Source organism: Centroberyx gerrardi, chromosome 9, assembly GCF_048128805.1.
Source record: "Centroberyx gerrardi isolate f3 chromosome 9, fCenGer3.hap1.cur.20231027, whole genome shotgun sequence".
Lineage (NCBI taxonomy): Eukaryota > Metazoa > Chordata > Actinopteri > Beryciformes > Berycidae > Centroberyx > Centroberyx gerrardi.
In genome coordinates this window covers 14,988,936-15,013,719 of record NC_136005.1, presented here as the reverse complement: position 1 = coordinate 15,013,719, position 24,784 = coordinate 14,988,936, and the positions used below count along the sequence as shown (strand labels likewise).

The 24,784-nt window shown below is 41.3% G+C and overlaps 2 protein-coding genes across 2 annotated transcripts; both read left to right on the top strand.

Moving 5' to 3' along the window:
• Positions 1 to 230: 230 nt before the first annotated feature.
• LOC144539683 (cytochrome P450 2J2-like) lies at positions 231 to 10,783 on the top strand. Its single transcript, XM_078285563.1, has 9 exons — positions 231 to 593; positions 4,948 to 5,110; positions 5,989 to 6,138; positions 7,676 to 7,836; positions 8,088 to 8,264; positions 8,434 to 8,572; positions 8,761 to 8,948; positions 9,556 to 9,697; positions 10,149 to 10,783. Exons 1-9 carry the CDS (start codon positions 393 to 395, stop codon positions 10,322 to 10,324), a joined length of 1,497 nt encoding a protein of 498 aa, XP_078141689.1. The 5' UTR covers positions 231 to 392; the 3' UTR covers positions 10,325 to 10,783.
• Positions 10,784 to 13,711: 2,928 nt separating this feature from the next.
• LOC144539658 (cytochrome P450 2J2-like) lies at positions 13,712 to 24,110 on the top strand. Its single transcript, XM_078285493.1, has 9 exons — positions 13,712 to 13,912; positions 19,613 to 19,775; positions 20,093 to 20,242; positions 21,262 to 21,422; positions 21,668 to 21,844; positions 21,953 to 22,091; positions 22,274 to 22,461; positions 22,820 to 22,961; positions 23,478 to 24,110. The coding sequence occupies exons 1-9, from the start codon at positions 13,712 to 13,714 to the stop codon at positions 23,651 to 23,653; spliced, it is 1,497 nt and encodes a 498-aa protein (XP_078141619.1). The 3' UTR covers positions 23,654 to 24,110.
• The last annotated feature ends 674 nt before the right edge of the window (positions 24,111 to 24,784 follow it).

Here is a 24,784-nt window from a genome sequence, read left to right as displayed (position 1 = left end):
TGTGTATTCCAGATAGATAAATAATTTAACAATTCTAAGGCAAATTCTTAGACAGTCTTGATGCAATCAGCAAATCTTTTACCACATAAATTCTAGGCATATTTGCACGTTTTTGAAGATTTTGACTTGTAGAGGGAATATCATTTTTAGAATTTTCTCCACCTAACTCAAAATACTGATGTACTGTAAAACGTTACAAATGTTGCACGTCACAGCCTACTATCAGTGCAGTATCAGAAGCTCCGGCAATACTGTAATAATTCAGCAATCAAAGGTCACACAAAACATTTCCGCGTTCATAACAAATTCACCGTCGACTGGCCCAGTCGAGCACTCGTCTTACGGAAGTCAAAAGAGAGTAAACATTTGACGTGTCCTCCGAAAAATACCAAATGGAAACATTATATGACGTAATAGCCCTGGAATGGATGGACGGGAGGAGTGTTTTGATATTTGTGTGTGTTTTCTTGTTGTTTGCTGATGTTTTGAAGAACAGAGCCCCGAGAAACTTTCCTCCTGGACCATGGTCTCTTCCTCTGATTGGTGACCTTCATCGCATCAAACCCAGCGAAATACACCTGGAGTTAACCAAGGTAAGTACGTAGTTCTGGTCCTCAGTTCTGATTGGCTGAGTCACGTTCGAAGCCGTTATAATATCCGATAAAACTAGTGATGGGAATTATGGCTCTTTGATGGGAGCCGGATCTTATGGCTCCGTTCCTTTCCGAGAGCCGTTCAAAAGAACGGCTCATCGTTCTTTTTTCTTTTTCTTTTTTTAGGGGGCGGGGGTTACTAGGTTTATCTGCGAAATGATCACTAGGATAATGATAGGGTAAGATTTGGATCAGATTCAAATTTAGACATCCCACCAATATAATTTAATTTAATTCGTATGTGTGAACTAGGTTTAGCAGCACTAAATTACTCGTATTGCCAGACCTAATGTCAATGATCTGCATTGTAAACATTACACAAGGTGACGCCACATCCCTCTGCTTTGTCAGTGAATTTACTACTTTGAATTTACCCTCTGTATGAAATGTGTTATGTAAATAAAGTTGCCTTGCCTTGAATGCAATTCATGCAACACTTAATATTGGAAAACTTTTTATTGGCACAATAAAAAAAACCAAGTATAATCAACTTTTGTGCAAAACAGATTTTAGTGCAAATCAGATAGATAAACAATTATCTGAAAAACATTTCACATGAGAAAATTTTTAAGAATACTACAACAACTTATCAAAATAATAATACTTTGTGCAAAAGGCCCATACTACAGCCAACTTCTGCACAACATTTCAATATTATAAAAATAGAGAAAAATTAAATAAAATAGAGAAAAATATACAGATACTACTAGTATAAACCCTGCAATGGACTAGTGAACTGTCCTGGGGTGTGTACACCTGAGCTGCTTTGACAAAAACAGGAGATGAGCTCCTGGCCTATGAGCCACATCGGCTCAAACAAGGCTTACTTACTTGTAAACAATAACATAATAATACTCACAGGTGTGTGAATTGACCTGGATATGAAGCGTCCGTAGCGCAAAATAATATAACGTTAGTTTCTAAAGAGATAAGATGGAGCCTTCTCCTCTCCTCTCTCCTCTCGTAAAAAAAAAAAATTCAGCAGCGGCGGTCATATTTCAGCACCTTGCGAGGCAGCTGGATTCGCGAGATCACGATCACGCGAGACCATCTGGCGCGTCAGGTTAAGTGGATTTAGGGCAGGCAGTGAAATTTGGGCACAACAATAAAAAGAACGGCTCTCAAGTACGACTCGGTTCCCTTCGTTCGTACCAAAGAGCCGTTGAAAAGCATCGGATCGTTCGCGAACGTCACATCACTAGATAAAACTGACGAAGCTGAAGTTAGCTCCAGATTCGTAGCTCCCTATTCGCGGCTGGTGATGTGCGACCGGGAACGAGTCGATTTTTTCGAACATAGTTTTATTAATGACAAACTGGGAATACTTTGTTAGTTAGTATTTCACTTCAGGCCACTGTGTGGGATCATTAATCCAGCTTTATTGGAGCAATAAAAAAGGACATTGATGGAGGCTAATTAAGGGTATTTATTATGTAGGCTACCTCTCCCTCTCTGTTGGAGGCAGGACCGCCACTTTTGCCTGTTTGTAGGCAATATTGTTTCCCCCCATGGTGGGCGTGGCTTTAGACGCGCTCTGCAGTGTGTCTATAACAGAACTTTGAGACTTCCAAGAAAAAAACACTTTAAATGACAAGTTTGGCGATTTTGGACCTAGTCTATATATAATTTGTCTCTTACATGTAGTACTTGAACCCATAATACTGACTCCCAAGTCCGCTGTCGGTTGGGTTGAACCTGCGAGCTCTGTTGCTATCCTGTTGCTACTAACAATCAGTCCAAATGGGGTATGCTAAAATATCTCCAAAAAAGCCAGACTGTGAAAACAATATGGCGACCAACCAACGTATTTATATTCACAGCCCAGAAAGCAGCAGCACCGCAGCATTTTCACTCAGTGGATATAGTCTTCTGCCAAACTCTGCCTGCCTCCATGTGCAGTTGTTACAATCTGACCTGACCGTCCGCAAAATCATGCCAACAGTAATGCACTTGCCTGGACCTTAGGACAACCAAACGATCCCTAGTAGATATCTGCCAGGAATCGGGCTCATAGGAGGACAGAAGATCAAACGGGCGAGACCCAGTTTAGCCTTAAAAGTCATCATCAATTTGATTCTAAATTCAACAGGTAGCCAGTGTAAAGAGGCTATGGCTGATATGATCGTACTTCCTGGAATTAGTTTGAAGCCTTGCAGCTGCATTCTGTTCAAGCTGCAGGTGATTGAGAGAACTTCAACTTAGACCGGAGTATAAAGAATTACAGCAGTCATTTGTCAAGATCAGCAAAAGAAAGATATATTCAGATTTTTGTGATATTTCTCAGTTGGAGGAAGCAGGACTGACCAACTTTCTTAATCTGTTGGTCAAAGCAGAGGTCAGAGTCAAATAACACTTCCAAGTTTCTAGCCGCCGGTTTAATATAGGCCGAAAATCCGAAATAATGTTGCCAAGAGGGAGCATACAAAATGGAGAAAAGCAGTGTTGGGCAAGCTACTTGGAAAATGTAGTGAGCTCTACATTAAATGAAGCTCCACTACATTGCAGCTATCCCCAAGAGAAATGTAGCTAGCTAAGCTACGAGCAACATGGCAAAAGTAGTTTGCTACATCAAAGGTACTTTTTTTTTTTTTTTTTTTTACATTGAACCAACTTCATGCCAAATCAATGTTAACTCAGTGATCAAGAAAAACTGTCAAACAAATAGCAAAAAATTGTTAAGTTCAATTGTTTATTATAAAACAAGCTGTGCCTTTGCGAGCAACTCCTCTTATAACAATACCAATTTGGCAACAAAAACAAACAAAAAAACATGTGCTCCACATAGCCTAATAACATAAAGCAAAGTGTTGAGAGTGTGTGTATGTTCATCTATGTTTGTTTGTGTGTGTGTGTGTGTGTGTGTGTGTGTGTGTGTGTACACCTGTGTTTGCATGTGTATGCTCAATCTAGTGGAGACTTGGGCACATTAGCAGGATAAAGCTGTGGAGACGTACTTTAACAAACTCTTTTATCTCAACTCAAACCACAGTAGCAAAAGAGTAAAGACCTGACGCGTGTTAACTGTATTCCCTGCACCAGAGATGTCGTAGGCATCAGCCCAAGGATTGGTAAGTGATGTCACCGTCATACCGAAGTGCCTCCATCGACACAGTTCCTCCGTGTGGCGCTGGCATCACGTACCTATCCTTAGCAGTATTATTCCAGACCGCAGCAGAAAGCTCCGCTGCGCTTGAGCTTTAGAAATGCTTGGGAAAATGTAGCTTTTGTGGACGTTACCGCACTACTTGAACAATAAAACAGCTTCGCTACTAAAAACGCTATTTGATTCAAAAACAGCGATGCTACCACCACGCTACTGAGAAATGTAGTTAAACTAGTAGCGCCGCTACTTGTAGCGACGTTACTGCCCAACACTGGAGAATAGTAGAGGGCCAAGAAGTGACCCCTGAGGGATGCCACAGGTGATACCCACTACAGATGAACAAGCATTCCAACAACAGGGAAATTCCTCCCTGTGAGATAGGATTTAAACAGATTCAGAGCAGTATCAGTAATGCCAACGCAATTTTTTAAGACACCTAAGGTCAAACAGTCGCTGTACCATCTAGCGCTATTAAATCAGACTGAAATTTCTGAAAGATGTTATTGTTCGTATAGGATGTTAACTGTGTGGAAACTTCTTTCTCCAATACCTTGGACAGGAAAGGCAGTTTAGATATTGGTCTATAATTATCAAGGACAAGGAGGTTTTTTTAAGTAGTGGTTAAATTAAGGACATATTTGAAGTAGGAGGGGACAGAACCAGTAAATAAAATGTTATTTATAATCAATACGATTTAAGTGCCAATTGCATCAAGAACATCTTTTAGGAGTTTAGTTGGAATCATGTCCAACATGAGGATTTGAGAAATAGCTTAATTTCTAGAGTAGACTCATCTGTTAAAACAGTTAGCAGGTATTGAGGATATTGTGTGACTACCCAATTCTGCTACCAGCATTTTGTAAATGAAAACTCTTTAGGAATTCCTTAATTTGGGCCCTAGCTGGTGTTTTTCTCTTCAACCAGAGCCACATGGCGGTTTATTTTGACTGCTTCAGAAATGGTCTTAATTGTGTCACCTCAAAGACCTGACCACAAATCCCAAAGACTAAACTAGCAGTGGATATGGGGACAAATGCATGGAACTAATGGAGAATACTTTGACTGCTAGCTCAGTGTATCTAACATATTCCTTTCATATTCCTCATCTATTGTATCTTCCCAGTGAGCTCTACAATGTGAAGAGGCCACTGAATGTTGGACCACAATACCAATCTGCTGTTTCTCTCTCAGTTTGCAGAGAAATATGGAAACATTTTCAGCCTTCGACTCTTTGGTGGAAGGATTGTGGTAATCAACGGGTACAAGCTTGTGAGAGAAGCCTTGGTCGAAAGAGGGGAGGATTACACAGATCGCCCTGTCATCCCGCTGTTTCAGGAAACGTTTGGGAATAAAGGTAGTGTGTGTTGCATTTTGTTTGAAAACGTTGCTAGTGATTGTACCTAAGTCTACTCAGGACAGTAGTATCAGATAGGACCCACAAATATGTGGGTATGTGTATGTATGTATAATGTGTCTAGTTTTGATTTTAAATAAAAAAGTTATTGGAAAAAATTGCCTTTGGGACCATCTCAAGTGTACTGTTTTATATTAAAGGATAAGGCTGGTGTTTTTTAATGCATTGCTTACCGTCAACAAATCCTATGAAAATAACAAAATCAACAATGCATTTGCTCTACTATCGTTACTTTCTGACTTCCCACGTACCATTTTTAGCCATCAACCCAGAAGTCATTGGCTCCAATTGTAAGCTAAAAACCTTGAAATACAGCTCACAAAGACATAGTTTCAATTTTAAAAATTGCTAACTGTTACCACGAAAAGTCATGCTGTTGTAGTTATTACCAAATCAAATTCAAATGGGAACAAATTCTTCATTACGCCGGGGACTATTTTCGGTGCTACGGAACTACTTTCCTGAGATTGCAAACGTCTTTACAGCCGGTTTATTAAGTTGTTTGAGGAAAAAGACGGCTGGCCCGGTCCATCGCGATGATGAAATATGTTGCCCAGAGCAACGGCATGGGTCTTTGACGTGTTTTTAACCGTTTTTTTTAATACAATGGAGTTCTATGGCTACATGGACGAGACTTCTTGGCAAAACAAAATCATTGCTGATTTTGTTATTTTCATAGGATTTGTTGACGGTAAGCAATGCATTAAAAAAACACCAGCCTTATCCTTTAACACCTCTTTTGTGCAATGAAAAGGGATGAAAAACACTGTTGCTTTCAGTCTACGCGTTCAGTCTACGCTGTTTTATGTTCCCAACAGGTTTGGTGGCATCAAATGGCTATTCGTGGAAGCAGCAGCGGAGATTTGCTCTCCATACACTCAGGAACTTTGGTGTGGGCAAGAAGACCCTCGAACCATCCATCCAGCAGGAGTGCCACTATCTGAATGAGGCCTTTGCTCATCAACAAGGTATTACACAAATGGTGGAAAATGCTGTCTCAGGAAATGCTCCAGAATCTCCTGTAAGTGCTTAATTGGTTAAGATGTGGGAACAGGGCTGACCAAGTGAGATACATTTACATCCTTTTCATGGTCAACAAACCGTTCTGTGACCGTGCGTGTCCTGTGGATGGGAGTATTGTCACCACTGGATGAATGTGATTACTCAGATTTTGCTGTATAGTTCTTGACATTTACCCTGCTGTGGGTTCAATGGATCAGAACCATGCCAGTAAAAAGCAGCCCACACTGTAACACAGCCACCTCGCATGTGACGACCCATCTGACCATATGACTTTTTCCACTGCTCAGTACACCGATGCTTGTGTTCTTTGTACCACTTCACTTGCAAAGGTGTATTTTTATGTGTAATAAGGGGTTTATGCACTGCAACCCAAGTATAGTATCCCTCTATAAAGTAAAGGAACTGTTCTTGATGAAACTACCTGCTCACACCTTAGATTGACATGCAGTTGACTGATTCAGAATTGCTCATCCATGTTTCCTTGCATCCTGCACCAATTCATGGGCATTGTGGCTTGGGAGTATGTCATTCTTTCAACAGCTGCGCCTAATTGATGATGTATTTCCCTGTAATTTGCCAACATCACTTGTCAAACATCAGCAAGTTGAGCAGTCTCTAACAGTCACCTATCTCAGTCACTGAAATCTCTTCTTTGAGTTGTGGTAGTCAAGATATTGGATAATTGGGTCTGTCCAGCATTTTTACACATGACTCTAAACATGATGGGATGTTAATTGCTTGATTATGTGAGGGACCACACCTGTGTTAAAACCTGTAAAAAAAAGCTAGACGTAGTGAGTGTGACGTCACCCATAGGTTCCTGAAGGGCTGTTTTGAAGCCAGAAGATTGGGTTTACGATCGCCGCCATGTTGACATTTTTTAGGCGCCAGCACAGCCAAAGCGAGCCTGAGGGTTGTCCGCAGAGTCGCAGCACCGCCTACTGTTGGTCTGTAATCGGCGACCTGTCGGTCACTGGGCAGGCGACCTGTCAATCACTAGGAAAACAACCCCGTTTTATATCTGTTATATCCTGTTAATGATACCATTACTTTGAAAATCACCATAAGGACACACATTAGAAGAAGTGAAATTAGCTACTGACACCATTACCTGTTGGCGAAAAAATGTATTGATTCTATACTTTGAGTGAGAAGTTGGGATGTGGTCCCATTGACTTGCATGGAGTTGGGCCGGGTTTGGAGCCTTTTTGGAGCCAGCCCCTAGCAGACGTTCAGGAATTGCTGCCTGCCGCCACTTCCTTATTGGCTTCAAAATTCACCTGTGGTTTTGGCCACTTGGTTAAAACTCAAGTGTATGCTTGAGTTTAGTAGTATGTATTTGTTATATCTACTTTGTCTAATCATGTATAATCAATATCCAATAGTGCTTTTCCTTGCTTGCGGCTCATTATACCTTTTAGGTTTTGACCGTTGGCCCTATGTTTCACAATGTTTCTTTCGCATTATCTCTTCATTTTTCAGGTGAGCCCTTCAATGCCCAGCTGCTGGTGAACAATGCTGTATCCAATGTAATCTGCTGCTTGGTGTTTGGGGATCGTTTTGAGTACAGTGACAAGCAGTACCAGTCTATCCTTCAGGACTTCAATGAGTTGCTGTACTTAGAGGGAGGGACATGGGCACAGGTGAGCCTCTAAGTTACACGGAAGGACAGGCATTATGAGGATTTTTTATGTTAATTTAATGCAGTAACGTATAACAAGAAGAGCAATAATGTCATACACAAGGCTATATCCAGCCTGACCACAGAAACTAGCAATGAGCATTGAATGTTGAAGATCTCCATTTGTTTGCGTGTATGTTTGTGTGCGTGTGTGTGCATGCAAATCAGGCTGTTAAGCTGGCATCTGTTTGGGTAACTGTGTTTGCTCTATAGATTTACAACATGCTGCCCTGGCTGATGAAGAAGCTCCCTGGACCTCACCAGAGGATATTCGCTCTGACATATAAGCTGATTGACTTTGTGAAAATTAGGATCAAAGAACACAGAGAAGACTATGACCCCTCATCACCAAGAGACTACATTGACTGCTTCCTCTCAGAAATGGGAGAGGTGTGTGTGTGCATTTGCTAGTATGTGTCTGTGTTTGCACATGTGTATGCAAATTTGTTGTATTGGGCTTAAAATAGTGTTTGTTTTCCGTGCATTTTCTACTAAAGAAATGGCTGTGAATGTTGACAAGCCACTGATTCTGGCAGTTGCTTTGTTGTGTTGTCAGTAGAAGGAGGATCCAGATTCTGGGTTTGATCTGGAGAATTTGTGTTTTTGCACCCTGGACCTGTTCGGCGCTGGAACTGAGACCACAACCACTACTCTACACTGGGGACTGCTATACATGATCTATTACCCACACATACAAGGTGTGTTTGCGTGTGTGTGTATGTGTGTGTGTTAGGGAGAGAGTGAGAGAGTGAATGTAGGGTGGGCGGCAGGTTCTGGGTTGCTTGCATTCTTCAAGGGTGTGTGGCTGTCATAGACATAATTTTCTCAGCAGCCATGTACGAGGGACACCAAATCAGACATTGTTTCCTGTTCTTTCTATGTGCAGAGAGGGTCCAGGCTGAGATCGATACTGTAGTTGGTTCATCCAGGCAACCCTCTGTGACCGACAGAGAAAACATGCCCTATACTGATGCAGTCATCCATGAGATCCAGAGAATGGGAAACATCCTGCCCCTCAATGTGCCCCATATGGCAACCAAGAACACCACGCTGGGCAAGTACACTATCCCAAAGGTACATGATGCACATGTGAGAAGGAATTGCTGTATGTGACAAAGATTGTCGTCTAGGACACTGGAGAGTTAGTTCTTGTTCTCACCCATAGTTCATTAGGCACCAAATGACAACCCAACACAACATAAATTAGACACCACCAGTAAGTCTCTCTTCAACCCCTCCAGGGTTGAATCAACAGTCTCTGAATAAATGTTCCCTTTGTGGGTAGAGTCCATCAGTCTGCAGCCTTTTCAGGTCAGGCATACAGACACGCTCCCCTGCTTCAGTCCATGGGCTCCTCTCACATGTAGACCAGAGATTTTCTGTCTTGCAGCTACTGAGAGAGACATACAAATGGGAAAAAGATAATTTGGTGCTAATGTGCCTTGTTGGCCAGCTGGGCCACTCCTGACTCTCTGACTCCCAGCCGGCACTCGATCCCAGCCCCGCCTGCCACACTGTAAAATATATTGTGTAAACCAACCTTGTCATGCTTGTTGTGTCGTTTGTTTATTTCTCCCTTGTTTTAATTAGTTTTGTTTGTGAAACACTTTATGACAAACTTGTTTTGTAAACAGCAAAAGGTTGATTTGATTTGCTTTCTTGATTAATGCTCTAAACTCAGGGCACCATGATCCTGCCCACGCTGCACTCAGTTCTACATGATGAGTCTGTGTGGGAGACTCCACACTCTTTCAACCCTCAACACTTCCTGGACCAGGATGGCAAATTTAGGAAGAGAGAGGCCTACTTTCCTTTTTCAGCCGGTCAGTAGTTACAACCAAAAATCAATTACATGCTGTTTTAACCAAGTGATAATATTTACTCATTTCAGTTCTATGGTGGATCCTTACTCTTAAAACCCCTTGCACCCTGAGTTTCCCCTAAATTTCTCCTTAAGTAGCTTCAAAATTCTTTTTTTTTTTCATACTGTATGACAATGTTACATATTCTGCATCTGCTCATTCCAATGCTTCATTGAAGCTGTAGCATGCTTATATTGAGTGAAATATTAAAACCCAAGATTTTTCTATGGCTGCACCATTACATCAAATGGAGAAAGTCATATTTGGTATCTTTGGAAACCTTGGGATCTTGACTAGAATTTAAAATAAAGTTCTGTGAGTTTGAACAAAGCTTTGCCACGAAATTGTGCATTTATAATGATGGTCCCGCCGGTTGTGAATCAAACTGAACTAGAGTATTATGTCTTCCCAGGTAAGCGTGCATGTCCTGGGGAACCACTGGCCAGGATGGAGTTATTCCTCTTCTTCACCTCCCTCCTTCAGAGGTTCTCATTCTCTGCACCCACTGGAGAGGAGCCCAGTCTGGACTTCAAGATGGGTGCCACTCACTGTCCCAAACCTTACCGCCTCTGTGCCATACCAAGATAAACCACTCACTGTCTCTGACCTGCTCTACCCTCTAATGATAAATCCCATGCTTAACAAAGAAATAAGACAAACGGCGCAGTACCTCAAGCAGCATAAACTTTAAAAATGTTCTTTTTATTGCCCAAGGCTGAGTGGCACTGTGCTTTGTCATGATAAATCATCAATGCTCAAATCTTTATGAAAATTTTGATCAACATTCTAAATTTTATGTCTGTCAATTTACTCAAATACAGAAGTTGTTTTCCACAGCAGTTACCCTATGTTATACCTTGAAAAGGTCTTCTGTAATCTGTATCACCATGTTTTAATGTCCTATAGTGTAAGCAAAACATAACTTGGAAACATTTTATTCTCAATAAGCCTGTCCAATAATCCTGTATATAATATTTTTAAATATGTAATAAAATCCTTGAAACAAAAGATTATGTCAACCTTTTTTAAAGAATTAACACTGAACTAAATTCAGAATACACTTAACATTGTATAATAGATGTTAGACTCGTTCAGACCAAAATCCAACTTGTACTTGAATGTAAATAAATTATCCTGAGATTCAGTTCCTTGTGCTCATTCTTTATCATAATCTTATAATAATGGAAGAATTTTACAACTTCACTGCATTAGATTCAATAGCAGTGTCACGTTTGTGACTTTCAGTCCCTGCTTCATTGTCTAGTTTTTGTATTTCTATGTGTATTATGGTCCCTGTCTAGTTCTACATGCCATGTTCTCTGTTTGCCCCAGCTGTTTCTGATTTGTAATCACCTCCCCATGTGTATATTAGTCTTGTTCCCCAGTCAGTCTTTGTCGGATCATTATTTCCTGTTACGTGTCAGTTAAGTGCTCCCGTCTCTGTTTACCTGTTGTTTCCTGCACCCGTTATATTAAACACCCAGTCTTGGGGTTTGATCACTACCTGCCTCGCTGTCCTGCATTTAGGTCCTCACCACACCTCATCGTGACAAGCAGGCCTAAAAAAAAAACCTCACTGTTTGAATGGCAGGAGAGCTAAGGCCTCATAGTGCAGCAGGCTAATATAGGCTACAATCATAAATCAAATGTGCTATATTGGCAATAAAACATTCAGAATAACATTTATTAACCTTTTTCAAATTGTTTTCTTCCTTCATTACATTCAACCTGTAAGGTACACTTAAACAGTCTCTTGTAATGATAATCTTGCAACCTCTAAAATCACAGTCTGAATGCTGTGGTGATCGTGCAGACAAGTGATACCACACTTGGTGGTGTTCTTGTTCAAAAGCGGAGAGGAGTGGAGGAGCCTGAATAGCAGGCTTCAAAAAACAAATGTTATGTAACACTGGTGGCCTCTCAGGTCTGTAGGGGAAAGTGGAAAAGAAAGGTGGAACTTGAACTCTTCCAGTCGGGTGGGTTGTTCTACTTGGTGTGTGTGTGTGTGTGTGTGTCAAGTCAAGTCAAGTTTATTTATATAGCCCTTTATCACAAGCATGTCTCAGAGGACTTTACAGAGAATGTGTCTAGCTAGGTCTAACTAAACACAATCAGTGGTAAACAAAATGATGTAGGACAAGCATAATGAAAAACACAAGGTAGGTAGGAGCAGATTTAGCGAGACAAACAATCTGCCTATTCTATATAGCCTAACCTACCCGGCACCCCAGCCTTAGACCCTAAATGCACACAAGGAAAAACTCCCAGGAAAAACCTTAGTGGGAAAACTTGGAAGAAAACTTGGTGTGTGTGTGTGTGTGTGTGTTGTGTGTTAGGGAACTCTTCCAGACAGATTAGAATAAATAAATGAACAATTCTAAGACAAATTCTTATTTAGTAGACACCCTCAATGCAATCAGCAAATCTTTTACCATGTAAATTTTAGGCATATTTGCATATGTTTTTGAAGATTTTGACTTGTAGAGGGAATATCATTTTAGAATTTTCTCCACCTATATAACTCATGTATAAACGTTACGAGGTTAGAGAAGCAGACTAGTAGTCTGAAGGTTGCCGGTTTGAATCCCTGGCCAGATTGCACAAAAATCTGGCAAAATGACAGCTGGCAACCAGAGGGTTGTCAGAGTCAAGATCAGATGCAAGCTCCTGCCATTGTGCCCTCAGGCTTCTCCAGCTTATGGCTGTGTGTTTGTGTATGGGGTGTTTGGATGGGTTAAATGCAGAAGATTAATTTCCCCATGGGGATTAATAAAGTAGTATTCTATTCTATTTTATTCTATTTTAATTTATAAAGAACAATTTGAAGCAGGGAAATTGGGAGGTAGTGAAGCAGCATTTCTAAGTTTGCTGCTACCCTATGATTTGAGTCAGTGGAGGGCAGATTGATTTACCCTAAAATAAAAAAATTCCTTCATCCAGATTTTAACATAATCAACTCCATAACATCATTCATCATCAACACATTCTCAAATAAAATTAAAACCTAATCAAGTGAGACTTCTCACCATAGCCAATATTTACAAAACTAGAAGGTAGTCTTATTCAAACTCAAACTGAAAAGTGACAAAGAAAACAACTAAATCAACTAACTCAAGCCTATAGGCTACTCAAACTTCAATGTAACTATATATAAATATGGCATCCAACAGGGCAAAATCAGAACAACATTTTATAAAACGTTTTTTTCACTTTGTTAGGTACATCCAACAGCAACCTGAAAGTACAGTATATCAGTGTCTTTCATAATCGTAATTCTGCTTTGGCAACACATGTCAAATGCCATGCCAATAAAGCCTATTGAATTGAATTGAATTAAATTGAATTGAGAGAGAGAGAGAGAGAGAGAGAGAGAGAGAGAGAGCAGCGGTGGTCGAGCGAGCTAGAGAGTGAATGAAGAGAGGGAGCGGTGGTAGCGAGAAAGCCGGTGAATCAGAGAAATATAACGTTGTTTCACAGCGGTTAAGTTCTAAAGCACAAATAAACACGCTCACACCTCTGCACAACCCTGCGGGAAGTGCCGCAATGCCTGATTTGGTGTGAATACGGCCACACTCTGTGCAGCGGACGGGTCTGCTTCAGAGGGGGGGGCGTGGGCAGTGGGCGACTTTGGAGGCGGGCTGTAGGCTGCCCACCCAATCAGAAGTTAGAAACGGTACTGATATTTTCTGTGCTATTTTTCCATTGGCTGAACAAAAACATTTTTTTCTTAACTTTTGATTGGCTGAGCCCACCCTTGCCCATAGCTACCGCCGGCCTTGTGTCACAGCCTACTATCAGTGCAGTAGCCTATCAGAAGCTCCGGCAATAATGTAATAAGCAATCAAAGGTCACTCACAATAAAACACTTCCCCGTTCATAATGACTTCACTGTCGACTGGCCCAGTCGAGCACTCATGTTACGGCAGTCAAAACAGAATAACAAACACTTAAGTCTGCTGCTCCTAAAAATATCAAATGGAAACACTACATGACGTAATAGCCCTGGAATGGATGGACGGGAGGAGTGTTTTAATATTTGTGTGTGTTTTCTTGTTGTTTGCTGATGTTTTGAAGAACAGAGTCCCGAGAAACTTTCCTCCTGGACCATGGTCTCTTCCTCTGATTGGTGACCTTCATCGCATCAAACCCAGCGAAATACACCTGGATTTCACCAAGGTAGGTAATGTGACGTAGTTCTGGTCTTCAGTTGGGATTCTGTCACATTCGGAGCCTTTATAAAATATCCGATAAACACTGAGACCGTGTAACGGTGAGACCATGGAAACAGAATCAATACAATAGACATTTCCTGATGGATCAATGTCATCCATCACTCCAAGAATGCCAAGTCGATAGGGGTCCACAGAACTTGAATGGATATAAACGGTCTTTCACTTTCAAATCAACGTTCCTGGATGGTCGGAGTGGCGGCCATTTTTATGTGAGGCTAACGTTAGCTTCTGTATGAACTGACTTGCAGCAAGTCACTGCAGGTGAGAGGTTTTACAGCAAGAGCCAAAGCAGTGGAAAACTGGCATTGCAGCTGAATTAAGTTGTCACCCTGCCTCCACTGAGCTCTTTTATCAGCTGCTGCTGTCTTTGTAAGTAACGTAGGTCAAAGGTTTTGACATCTGTGCAGTTAGTGGAAGTGGTTAAAGTTGAATGCATGAGTTTCAGCCGATGTCCATTAGCTGGTTGAAATTAGCGAATGCTAACTTTTCTTCTCCACTAAAGCTAGGCTAAGCTATGTTAGTTTATATCATTTAAGGGGCTAAAGTTGATGATGCTTACCAGCTAGGTTTGCTAATATGCTGGTTTTGACGAGAAGGGCTAGCAAGAAAAGCACAATCTTTGATAGTGCTACGTTAACCTTGTCTAACGCCAGCTTTCCATAGAGTTTTGACAAGTTGCTAAGCACTCGTGCAACAGACTCGTCTGCAAAGTTCTCAAGCAAGTGTGACACACTTTATGGCCTGAATGCTCGGACTTGCGCTGTCTCTATATCAACTAAAAATGGCAAACAGTGGAAGGACCATGTTATCCATTCAGGTTCTGTGCTTGGGTCCTTGTGGAGAACTTCTTCCCAAGTTGTCTTGTTGATAACGAAAGTAAGTACAAAGAAGCTTCCTTGCAGTTTGAGATGGGCTGTAACATTTTGGCTCTCAGACCCAAATCTGAGAATATTTTTATTGTTAGATATGACTTTGTCCAGAATTCCGAGACTATCTGTACTGTAGGCAGTGTTGTGCAAGTTCACACTTCACAAGAGCTAGCTCAAAGTTCAGTTGACACAGATTAAAATTAACTCATAGTTCACAATTTTGAATTTTGAACTAAGTTCACAGTCCCAAAAAATGAACTAGTTCACGTTCATTTCTTCCGTTTTTTTTTTAAATGAGCTGCTCTGAGCTATTCTTTTTCAATAGAACCTCCTCCTACCCATCCATCCCCAGCCCCCAATCATTGCCACTGCCCACTTCCCAAACTAAATTAATTACTGTATACTACTATAGAATCAGACAGAGATTACTTTTAAAAGCCAGAAAAACCAATGTGAGTATATGCTTTACCACTTAAACAATGTGTCATATTATGCAGAAAGTGAAAAAAAAGGTGCAGTAAAGGTATACTGTAGATGCAATGGAAATTTTATTTAGCCTGCATGAACCAAATTATGCAGCAGTTCAAAAACATAAAATAGATTCATATGCTTCCAAGCGAGCTGGTACAGGCTCCACCACTGGCTTCATTACAGTCGCTAGCTGAAAGATGTGCTAAGATTTCAGTTCTGCAGAGCACACAATTTAGAGTATTTAGAGTACTTCAGCAGTACCGGTAGCTGCGTCTGAATTGCCAGTTGCACTAGCCATGCTGGGTGCCGTAAATCCTCGGGTGCCGTAAAACACAGTGCGTGAGCGTCGTTAACTCTCGCGGGAGTTAACGACGCTCACGTTCACGTTCAGTAGTTGCAAACGGATACGTTCAGTTCACCGTTCATCAAAAACATGAGCACGTTCAATGCACAACATTGACTGTAGGTAGAGAGATAACAGTGAATGATGATCTAAATGATCTAAATAGTCATTCTTCTACATTCTGTAATTGCAGTAACTTATTGTAAATTAAATGATACTGAAGTTTAACAATTCATCAATTTGCTGGGGACCCCCTAAAACCCCTCAAGGACCCCTGGTGGTCCCCGGCTGCTGAGACTTGATCCTTTGTCCTTTCATTCTTTTGTTTTGGAGTTGTGCTTCACATATTAGCTACGTAAAACATGTCATGGAGGACTCAAGAACACACATTGATTATCAGCCAGTATGTCTTTTGGTACATTTAAAGATGGTTGCCATAGAATGTTTGATGTTGTAGTCGTTAATTGCCTTAATTGCGTTAATAACCTTTTCACGGCTGTCAAACAACATAGGAATTTATGCTAGCATTTTCCAACAAAAAAATATTTCAAAGGATAAGTTTGGTGATTTTGGACCTAGGCTAGATATAATTTGGCTCTTATATGTAGTACTTGGACCTGCAGATAATACTGACTCCTGAGTCAGCTGTCAGTTGAACCTGTATTTTTATTCACAGCCCAGAAACTCTGCCTGCCTCCATTTGCAGTTGTTACAATCTGACCTGACCGTCCGCACAATCATGCCGCCAGTAACACACTTGCCTGGACCTTTGGACAACCAAAAGATCCATAGTAGATTATCTGCCAGGAATCGGGCTCATAGGAAGACAGAAGATCAGAAGGGGCAAGACCCAGTTTAGCCTTAAAAGTCATCAGTAAGATCTTAAATTTGATAATATATTTAACAGGTAGCCAGTGTAAAGAGGCTAAAATGGGGCTGATATGATCATGCTTCCTGGAATTCGTTTCAAGCCTTGCAGCTGCTGTACAAGCTGCAGGTGATTGAGAGAGCTTCAACTTAGTTAGAGAATAGAGTATAGAGAATTATTTGTCAAGATCAGCAAAGGAAAGATAGAATCTGATTTTTGTGATATTTCTTAGTTGGAGGAAGCAGCTAGCCGCAGGTTTAATATTGGCCAAAAGTCCGAAATGATGTTGCCAAGAGGGAGCATATGAATATTGAATAGTAGAGGGCCAAGAACTGACCCCTGAGGGATACCACAGATGATGCCCACTACAAACAAAGCATTCCCATCAACTACAGAGAAATTCCTCCCTGTGAGATAGGATTTAAACAGATTCAGAGCAGTATCAGTAATGGCAACCCAATTTTTCAGGACACCTAAGAAGGATACCATGGTCAACAGTGTCAAATCTAGAAGAGAGAACAGTTGCCCACATTAGATGCCATCAACAAATCATTAGTAACCCTTGCAAAGCAGTCTCTGTACCATCTAGCACTATAAAATCAGACTGAAATTTTTGAAATATGTTATGGTTCAGATAGGATGTTAACTGTGTGGGAACTACTTTCTCCAATACCTTGGACAGGAAAGACAGTTTGGAAAGGATATCAAGATTCGTTTTTTCACTAGTGGTTAAATTAAGGGCATATTTTTTTAGTAGGAGGGGGCAGAACCAATAGTTAAAATTAAATAAACTATTTATAAACAATAAAATTGATGTGCCAATTGTATCAAGAACCTCTTTTAGGAGTTTTAGTTGGAATGATGTCCGACAGGAGGATTTGAGAAATGATTTCTACAGTAGACTCATCTATGTTAAACAGTTACCAGGTATTGAGGATATTGTGAATGAATGAATGAATTCATCTTTATTTGTCCGTTAGGAAATTTGTTCTGTACAATCATCGGTGGCAAACGACAAACAAAAGGAAATAAACATTATCACAAGCAAGACAGGACATCACATTAATGTCATAACAGGACACAAAACATACATGATTGGCAATGGGGGGAAATGGGGAACAATGGGGAACAGTGATCAGAGTCCGTTGTTGATTAGTCCTATGAATGTTTTATTTGTTCTTCTTGTTCTGTGAAGTGGGGTCCGAAACCTGCGTCCTGATGGGAGTAGTTCATATTGGCTGTTGAGTGGATGAGTTGTGTCTTCTATGATCCGGTTTGCCTTGTGTATCGCATGGGATGTGAACAGTGATGTAATGTCCCGGCATTTGATTCTGCAGATTTTGCTTGAGATATTAACAGGCCTGGAATTAAGCCATTTTTAGGGCAAGGCCACTTTGGCCTTTGATAAATACAAATTTATTGGGGCATCGCGGCCAAAATGTAGGGCACCAAGGCCAAAACCAATGGTTATTAAAATCCTTTTTTCAGTCCTTTTTCCTCAACAAAATAAATATCCTAATAGAAAAATTAAGTGCTGCAGTGTGATACAGCACATACCGTATTTCCTCTAATAGTGGCCTGTAGTCAATTAAAAGCCGGGTCTCTGATAATGGCCAGGGCCGTGGTCGACACGAACAAATAAAGGCCGGCCTCAAATACAGGCCGGGGAAAAAAACAAAGGAAACAAGACTAGGTCAAAACCTAGTATATGGCTGGACCGTGTCCATCTCCTCTCTCCGCCGCTGTCCTCTCCACCGGGCCAACGGCCCGTACCTATCGGGGACACCCGGTGACACATCGGCGTCGGGACCTGCCGAAATCTCGGCCGGATCACCGGGAACAAATCGGCAGCCAGCTATCAGCACTGGCCGGAACCGTGTCCCCGGGAAACTCGAAGCGTCGGCAGTAAGCCCTCGGCGCACCGAAACCTCCATGCCGCCGACAGAACAGAGGGCTGTCAGGTGGACTGAGCTCGCGCATCGAAATAAACGGCGATATGATATAATTGTATAGATTCTACTTTAGCTTCAGTTAGCTTCGGCTTACATGCAAACAACGGTGGATACCGGTAAACTCCTGGTGCCTGTTATACATGTAACTGTAGTTTGTAGCGTACAAGTGAAGAACCCGGTTAAACAGTAACTGCCCGTACGGGATGCTCTAAGAAGTAAAGCAAACGCACCCGCAACGAGGCAGGGATCATTTCATTGGTCAACACTACACCTGGCATTCTATTGGTTGGGGAATTTTGACAGGGTTGTTGCACAAAAAATCTGAGAGCAGAGCAGAAATCCGAGAGCAGAGCAGAAATCCGAGAGCAGACGTTTCACGAGCGCACAGAAGCAGCCTGAGTGCGAGGAGAAGGGCTGAAGCTGGAGCGCAGGAAATCTGTGTGCAAGCAACATTATATCTGAGTGCAAGCATACAGTTTGAGCAGAAGCAGAGCAAATCTAAGTGCAAGCAGGAGATATTTGAGTGCGAGGACAGGGTTTGAGGGAAAGCATTACAAAATCTGAACGTGAAATCAATAAATCATGCTCTCAAATTGAAAGACCACGCTCTTGATTAAAGATAGGAAAAAATCTCCATACATTACGACCACACTCCGGGGCATCCACGGCACTGGCCGTTTGGCCGTGGTATAATTCCTGCCCTGTATTAATGATTTTTGTTATCTTGTTTTTATTGACGTGTGTTAAGGAACTAAACCAGGCGAGGAATCCAAAGTGTGACTACCCAATTTAGCTACCAGCATTTGGTAAATGAAAACTTGCATCTTTAGGATTTCCTTAATTTGTAGCCTACCTGGTTTTTTTCTCTTCAACCAGAGCCACATGGCTGTTTAGTTTGGCTGCTTAGGAAGCTGTTTTAATTGTCACCTCAATGACCTGACCACAAATCCCAAAGACTAAACTAGCAGTGGATATGGGGACAAATGCATGGAACTAATGGAGAATACTGTGGTTGCTAGCTCAGTGTATCTAACATATTCCTTTCATATTCCTCATCTATTGTATCTTCCCATTGAGCTCTACAATGTGAACAGGCCACTGAATGTTGGACCACAATACCAATCTGCTGTTTCTCTCTCAGTTTGCAGAGAAATATGGAAACATTTTCAGCCTACGACTCTTTGGTGGAAGGATTGTGGTAATCAACGGGTACAAGCTTGTGAGAGAAGCCTTGGTCGAAAGAGGGGAGGATTACACAGATCGCCCTGTCATCCCACTGTTTCAGGAAGCGTTTAGGAATAAAGGTAGTGTGCGTTGCATTTTGTTTGAAAACGTTGCTAGTGATTGTACCTAAGTCTACTCAGGACAGTAGTATCAGATAGGACCCACAAATACATAATGTGTTGATTTTAAATAAAATTAAAAAAGTTATTGGAAAAAATAGAATAGTAAAGAGTACTTTTATATTTTCTTTTATACTTTTTATATTTTTTTATATTGTTGTGTATATGTTTTATATTAACACCTCTTTAGTGCAATGAAAAGGGATGAAAACCTAAACACTGTTGCTTTCAGTCAGTTCCAGTTGCTTCCAGTCTACGCTGTTTTATGTTCCCAACAGGTTTAGTGTTTTCAAATGGCTATCAGTGGAAGCAGCAGCAGAGATTTGCTCTCCATGCACTCAGGAACTTTGGTGTGGGCAAGAAGACCCTCGAACCATCCATCCAGCAGGAGTGCCACTATCTGAATGAGGCCTTTGCTCATCAACAAGGTATTACGCAAATGGTGGAAAATGCTGTCTCAGGAAATGCTCCAGAATCTTCTGTAAGTGCTTAATTGGTTAAGATGTGGGAACAGGGCTGACCAAGGGAGATACATTTACATCCTTTTCATGGTCAACAAACCGTTCTGTGACCGTGCGTGTCCTGTGGATGGGAGTATTGTCACCACTGGATGAATGTGATTACTCAGATTTTGCTGTATAGTTCTTGACATTTACCCTGCTGTGGGTTCAATGGATCAGAACCATGCCAGTAAAAAGCAGCCCACACTGTAACACAGCCACCTCGCATGTGACGACCCATCTGACCATATGACTTTTTCCACTGCTCAGTACACCGATGCTTGTGTTCTATGTACCACTTCACTTGCAAAGGTGTATTTTTATGTGTAATAAAGGGTTTATGCACTGTAACCCAAGTATAGTATCCCTCTCTATGAAGTTTTCAAGGAACTGTTCTTGATGAAACTACCTGCTCAAACTTAGATTGACATGCAGTTGACTGATTCAGAATTGCTCTGTGTTTCCTTGCATCTCGCACCAATTCATGGGCATTGTGGCTTGGGAGTATGTAATTTTCTCCATACTTGCGCCTAGTTGATGATGTATTTCCCTCTAATTTGCCAACATCAGTTGAGCCTGGTCCTTGTCAAACACGTTGAGCAGTCTCTAACAGTCACCTCTCTCTCACAATCACTGAAATCTCTTCTTTGAGCTGTGGTAGTCAAAATATTGGATAATTGGGTCTGCCCAGCATTTTTACACATGACTCTAAGCATGATGGGATGTTAATTGCTTGATTATCTGAGGAACCACAACTGTGTTAAAACTCAAATGTATACTTAATTTTGGCAGTTAGCCGTGGTATGTATTTGTTATATCTACTTGTTATAATCATGCATAATCAATATCAAATAGTGCTTTTCCTTCCTTGCGGCCCATCATATGTTTTACGTTTTGACCATTGGCCCTATGTTTCACAATGTTTGGGTCTCTTTCGCATTTTTCAGGTGAGCCCTTCAATGCCCAGCTGCTGGTGAACAATGCTGTATCCAACGTAATCTGCTGCTTGGTGTTTGGGAATCGCTTTGAGTACAGTGACAAGCAGTACCAGTCTATCCTTCAGGACTTCAATGAGTTGGTGTACTTAGAGGGAGGGACATGGGCACAGGTGAGCCTCTTCATTATATAGAACAGGCTTTATGAGGATTTTTTATGTCAATTTATTGCAATAAAGTATAACAAGAGCATTCACTTCATACACAAGGCTATATCCAGCCTGACCACAGAAACTAGCAATGAGCATTGAATGTTGAAGATCTGTTGACGGATGTGTGTGTATGCATGCATGCAAATGTGTGCAGGCTGTTAAGATGGCACACTATCTGTCTGGGTAACTGTGTGTTTGCTCTATAGATTTACAACATGCTGCCCTGGCTGATGAAGTGGCTCCCTGGACCTCACCAGAGGTTTTTTGCTCTGTTGGATAAGCTGATTGACTTTGTGAAAATTAGGATCAAAGAACACAGAGAAGACTATGACCCCTCATCACCAAGAGACTACATTGACTGCTTCCTCTCAGAAATGGGAGAGGTGTGTGTGTGTGTTTGTGTGTGCATCCTCTATGCATTTTCTAAAGAAATGGCTGTGAATGTTGACAAGCCACTGATTCTTGCAGTTGCTTTGTTGTGTTGTCAGTAGAAGGAGGATCCAGATTCTGGGTTTGATCTGGAGAATTTGTGTTTTTGCACCATGGACCTGTTCGGCGCTGGAACTGAGACCACAACCACTACTCTACACTGGGGACTGCTATACATGATGTACTACCCACACATACAAGGTGTGTGTGTGTGTGAGGGAGAGAGAGAGTGAGTGAGAGAGAGAGTGAGTGTATGGTGGGTGGCAGGTTCTGGGTTGCTTGCATTCTTCAAGGATCTGTGGCTGTCATAGACATAATTTTCTCAGCAGCCATGCATGAGGGACACCAAATCAGACATTGTTTCCTGTTCTTTCTATGTGCAGAGAGGGTCCAGGCTGAGATCGATACTGTAGTTGGTTCATCCAGGCAACCCTCTGTGACCGACAGAGAAAACATGCCCTATACTGACGCAGTCATCCATGAGATCCAGAGAATGGGAAACATTGTGCCCCTGAATTTGCCCCATATGGCAACCAAGAACACCACGCTGGGCAAGTACACTATCCCAAAGGTACATGACGCACATGTGAGAAGGAATTGCTGAATGTGACAAGGATTGTCGTCTAGGACACTGGAGAGTTAGTTCTTGTTCTCACCCATAGTTCATTAGGCACCAAATGACAACCCAACACAACATAAATTAGGCACCATTAGTGGGTAAGTCTCTCTTCAACCCCTCCAGTGTTGAATCAACAGTCTCTGAATAGATGCTCCCTTCGTGGGTAGAGTCCATCAGTCTGCAGCCTTTTCAGTACAGCCATACAGACACGCTCCCCTGCTTCAGTCCATGGGCTCCTTGCTCTTGTAGACCAGTAATGTCAGCAAAAGGTTGATTTGATTTGCTTTCTTGATTAATGCTCTAAACTCAGGGCACCATGATCCTGCCCACGCTGCACTCAGTTCTACATGATGAGTCTGTGTGGGAGACTCCACACTCTTTCAACCCTCAACACTTCCTGGACCAGGATGGCAAATTTAGAAAGAGAGAGGCCTTCCTTCCTTTTTCAGCCGGTCAGTAGTTACAACCAAAAATCAATTACATGCTGTTTTAACCAAGTGATAATATTTACTCATTTCAGTTCTATGGTGGATCCTTACTCTTAAAACCCCTTGCACCCTGAGTTTCCCCTAAATTTCTCCTTAAGTAGCTTCAAAATTCTTTTTTTTTTTCATACTGTATGACAATGTTACATATTCTGCATCTGCTCATTCCAACGCTTCATTGAAGCTGTAGCACGCTTATATTGAGTGAAATATTAAAACCCAAGATTTTTCTATGGCTGCACCATTACATCAAATGGTGCAGCCAAAAGTCAAAAGTCTAGATCTGTTTGTTCACCATTTAAATACACATTTGTCTGTAATTCAGCAAGACATATTTGGTATCTTTGGAAACCTTTGGATCTTGACTAGAATTTAAAATAAGATTCTGTGGGTTTGAACAAAGCTTTGCCACGAATCGTGCATTTATAATGATGGTCCCGCCGGTTGTGAATCAAACTGAACTAGAGTATTATGTCTTCCCAGGTAAGCGTGCATGTCCTGGGGAACCACTGGCCAGGATGGAGTTATTCCTCTTCTTCACCTCCCTCCTTCAGAGGTTCTCATTCTCTGCACCCACTGGAGAGGAGCCCAGTCTGGACTTCAAGTTGGGTTCCACTCACTGTCCCAAACCTTATTGCCTCTGTGCCATACCAAGATAAACCACTCACTGTCTCTGACCTGCTCTACCCTCTAATGATAAATCCCATGCTTAACAAAGAAATAAGACAAACGGCGCAGTACCTCAAGCAGCATAAACTTTAAAAATGTTCTTTTTATTGCCCAAGGCTGAGTGGCACTGTGCTTTGTCATGATAAATCATCAATGCTCAAATCTTTACGAAAATTTTGATCAACATTCTAAATTTTATGTCTGTCTGTCAATTTACTCAAATACAGAAGTTGTTTTCCACAGCAGTTACCCTATGTTATACCTTGAAAAGGTCTTCTGTAATCTGTATCACCATGTTGTTTTAATGTCCTATAGTGTAAGCAAAACATAACTTGGAAACATTTTATTCTCAATAAGCCTGTCCAATAATCCTGTATATAATATTTTTAAATATGTAATAAAATCCTTGAAACAAAAGATTATGTCAACCTTTTTTAAAGAATTATCACTGAACTAAATTCAGAATACACTTAACATTGTATAATAGATGTTAGACTCGTTCAGACCAAAATCCAACTTGTACTTGAATGTAAATAAATTATCCTGAGATTCAGTTCCTTGTGCTCATTCTTTATCATAATCTGATAATAATGGAAGAATTTTACAACTTCACTGCATTAGATTCAATAGCAGTGTCATGTTTGTGACTTTCAGTCCCTGCTTCATTGTCTAGTTTTTGTATTTCTATGTGTATTATGGTCCCTGTCTAGTTCTAGGTGCCATGTTCTCTGTTTGCCCCAGCTGTTTCTGATTTGTAATCACCTCCCCATGTGTATATTAGTCTTGTTCCCCAGTCAGTCTTTGTCGGATCATTATTTCCTGTTACGTGTCAGTTAAGTGCTCCCGTCTCTGTTTACCTGTTGTTTCCTGCACCCGTTATATTAAACACCCAGTCTTGGGGTTTGATCACTACCTGCCTCGCTGTCCTGCATTTGGGTCTTCATCACACCTCATCGTGACAAGCAGGCCTAAAAAAAAACCTCACTGTTTGAATGGCAGGAGAGCTAAGGCCTCATAGTGCAACAGGCTACTATAGACTACAATCATAAATCAAATGTGCTATATTGGCAATAAAACATTCAGAATAACATTTATTAACCTTATTCAAATTTATTTTCTTC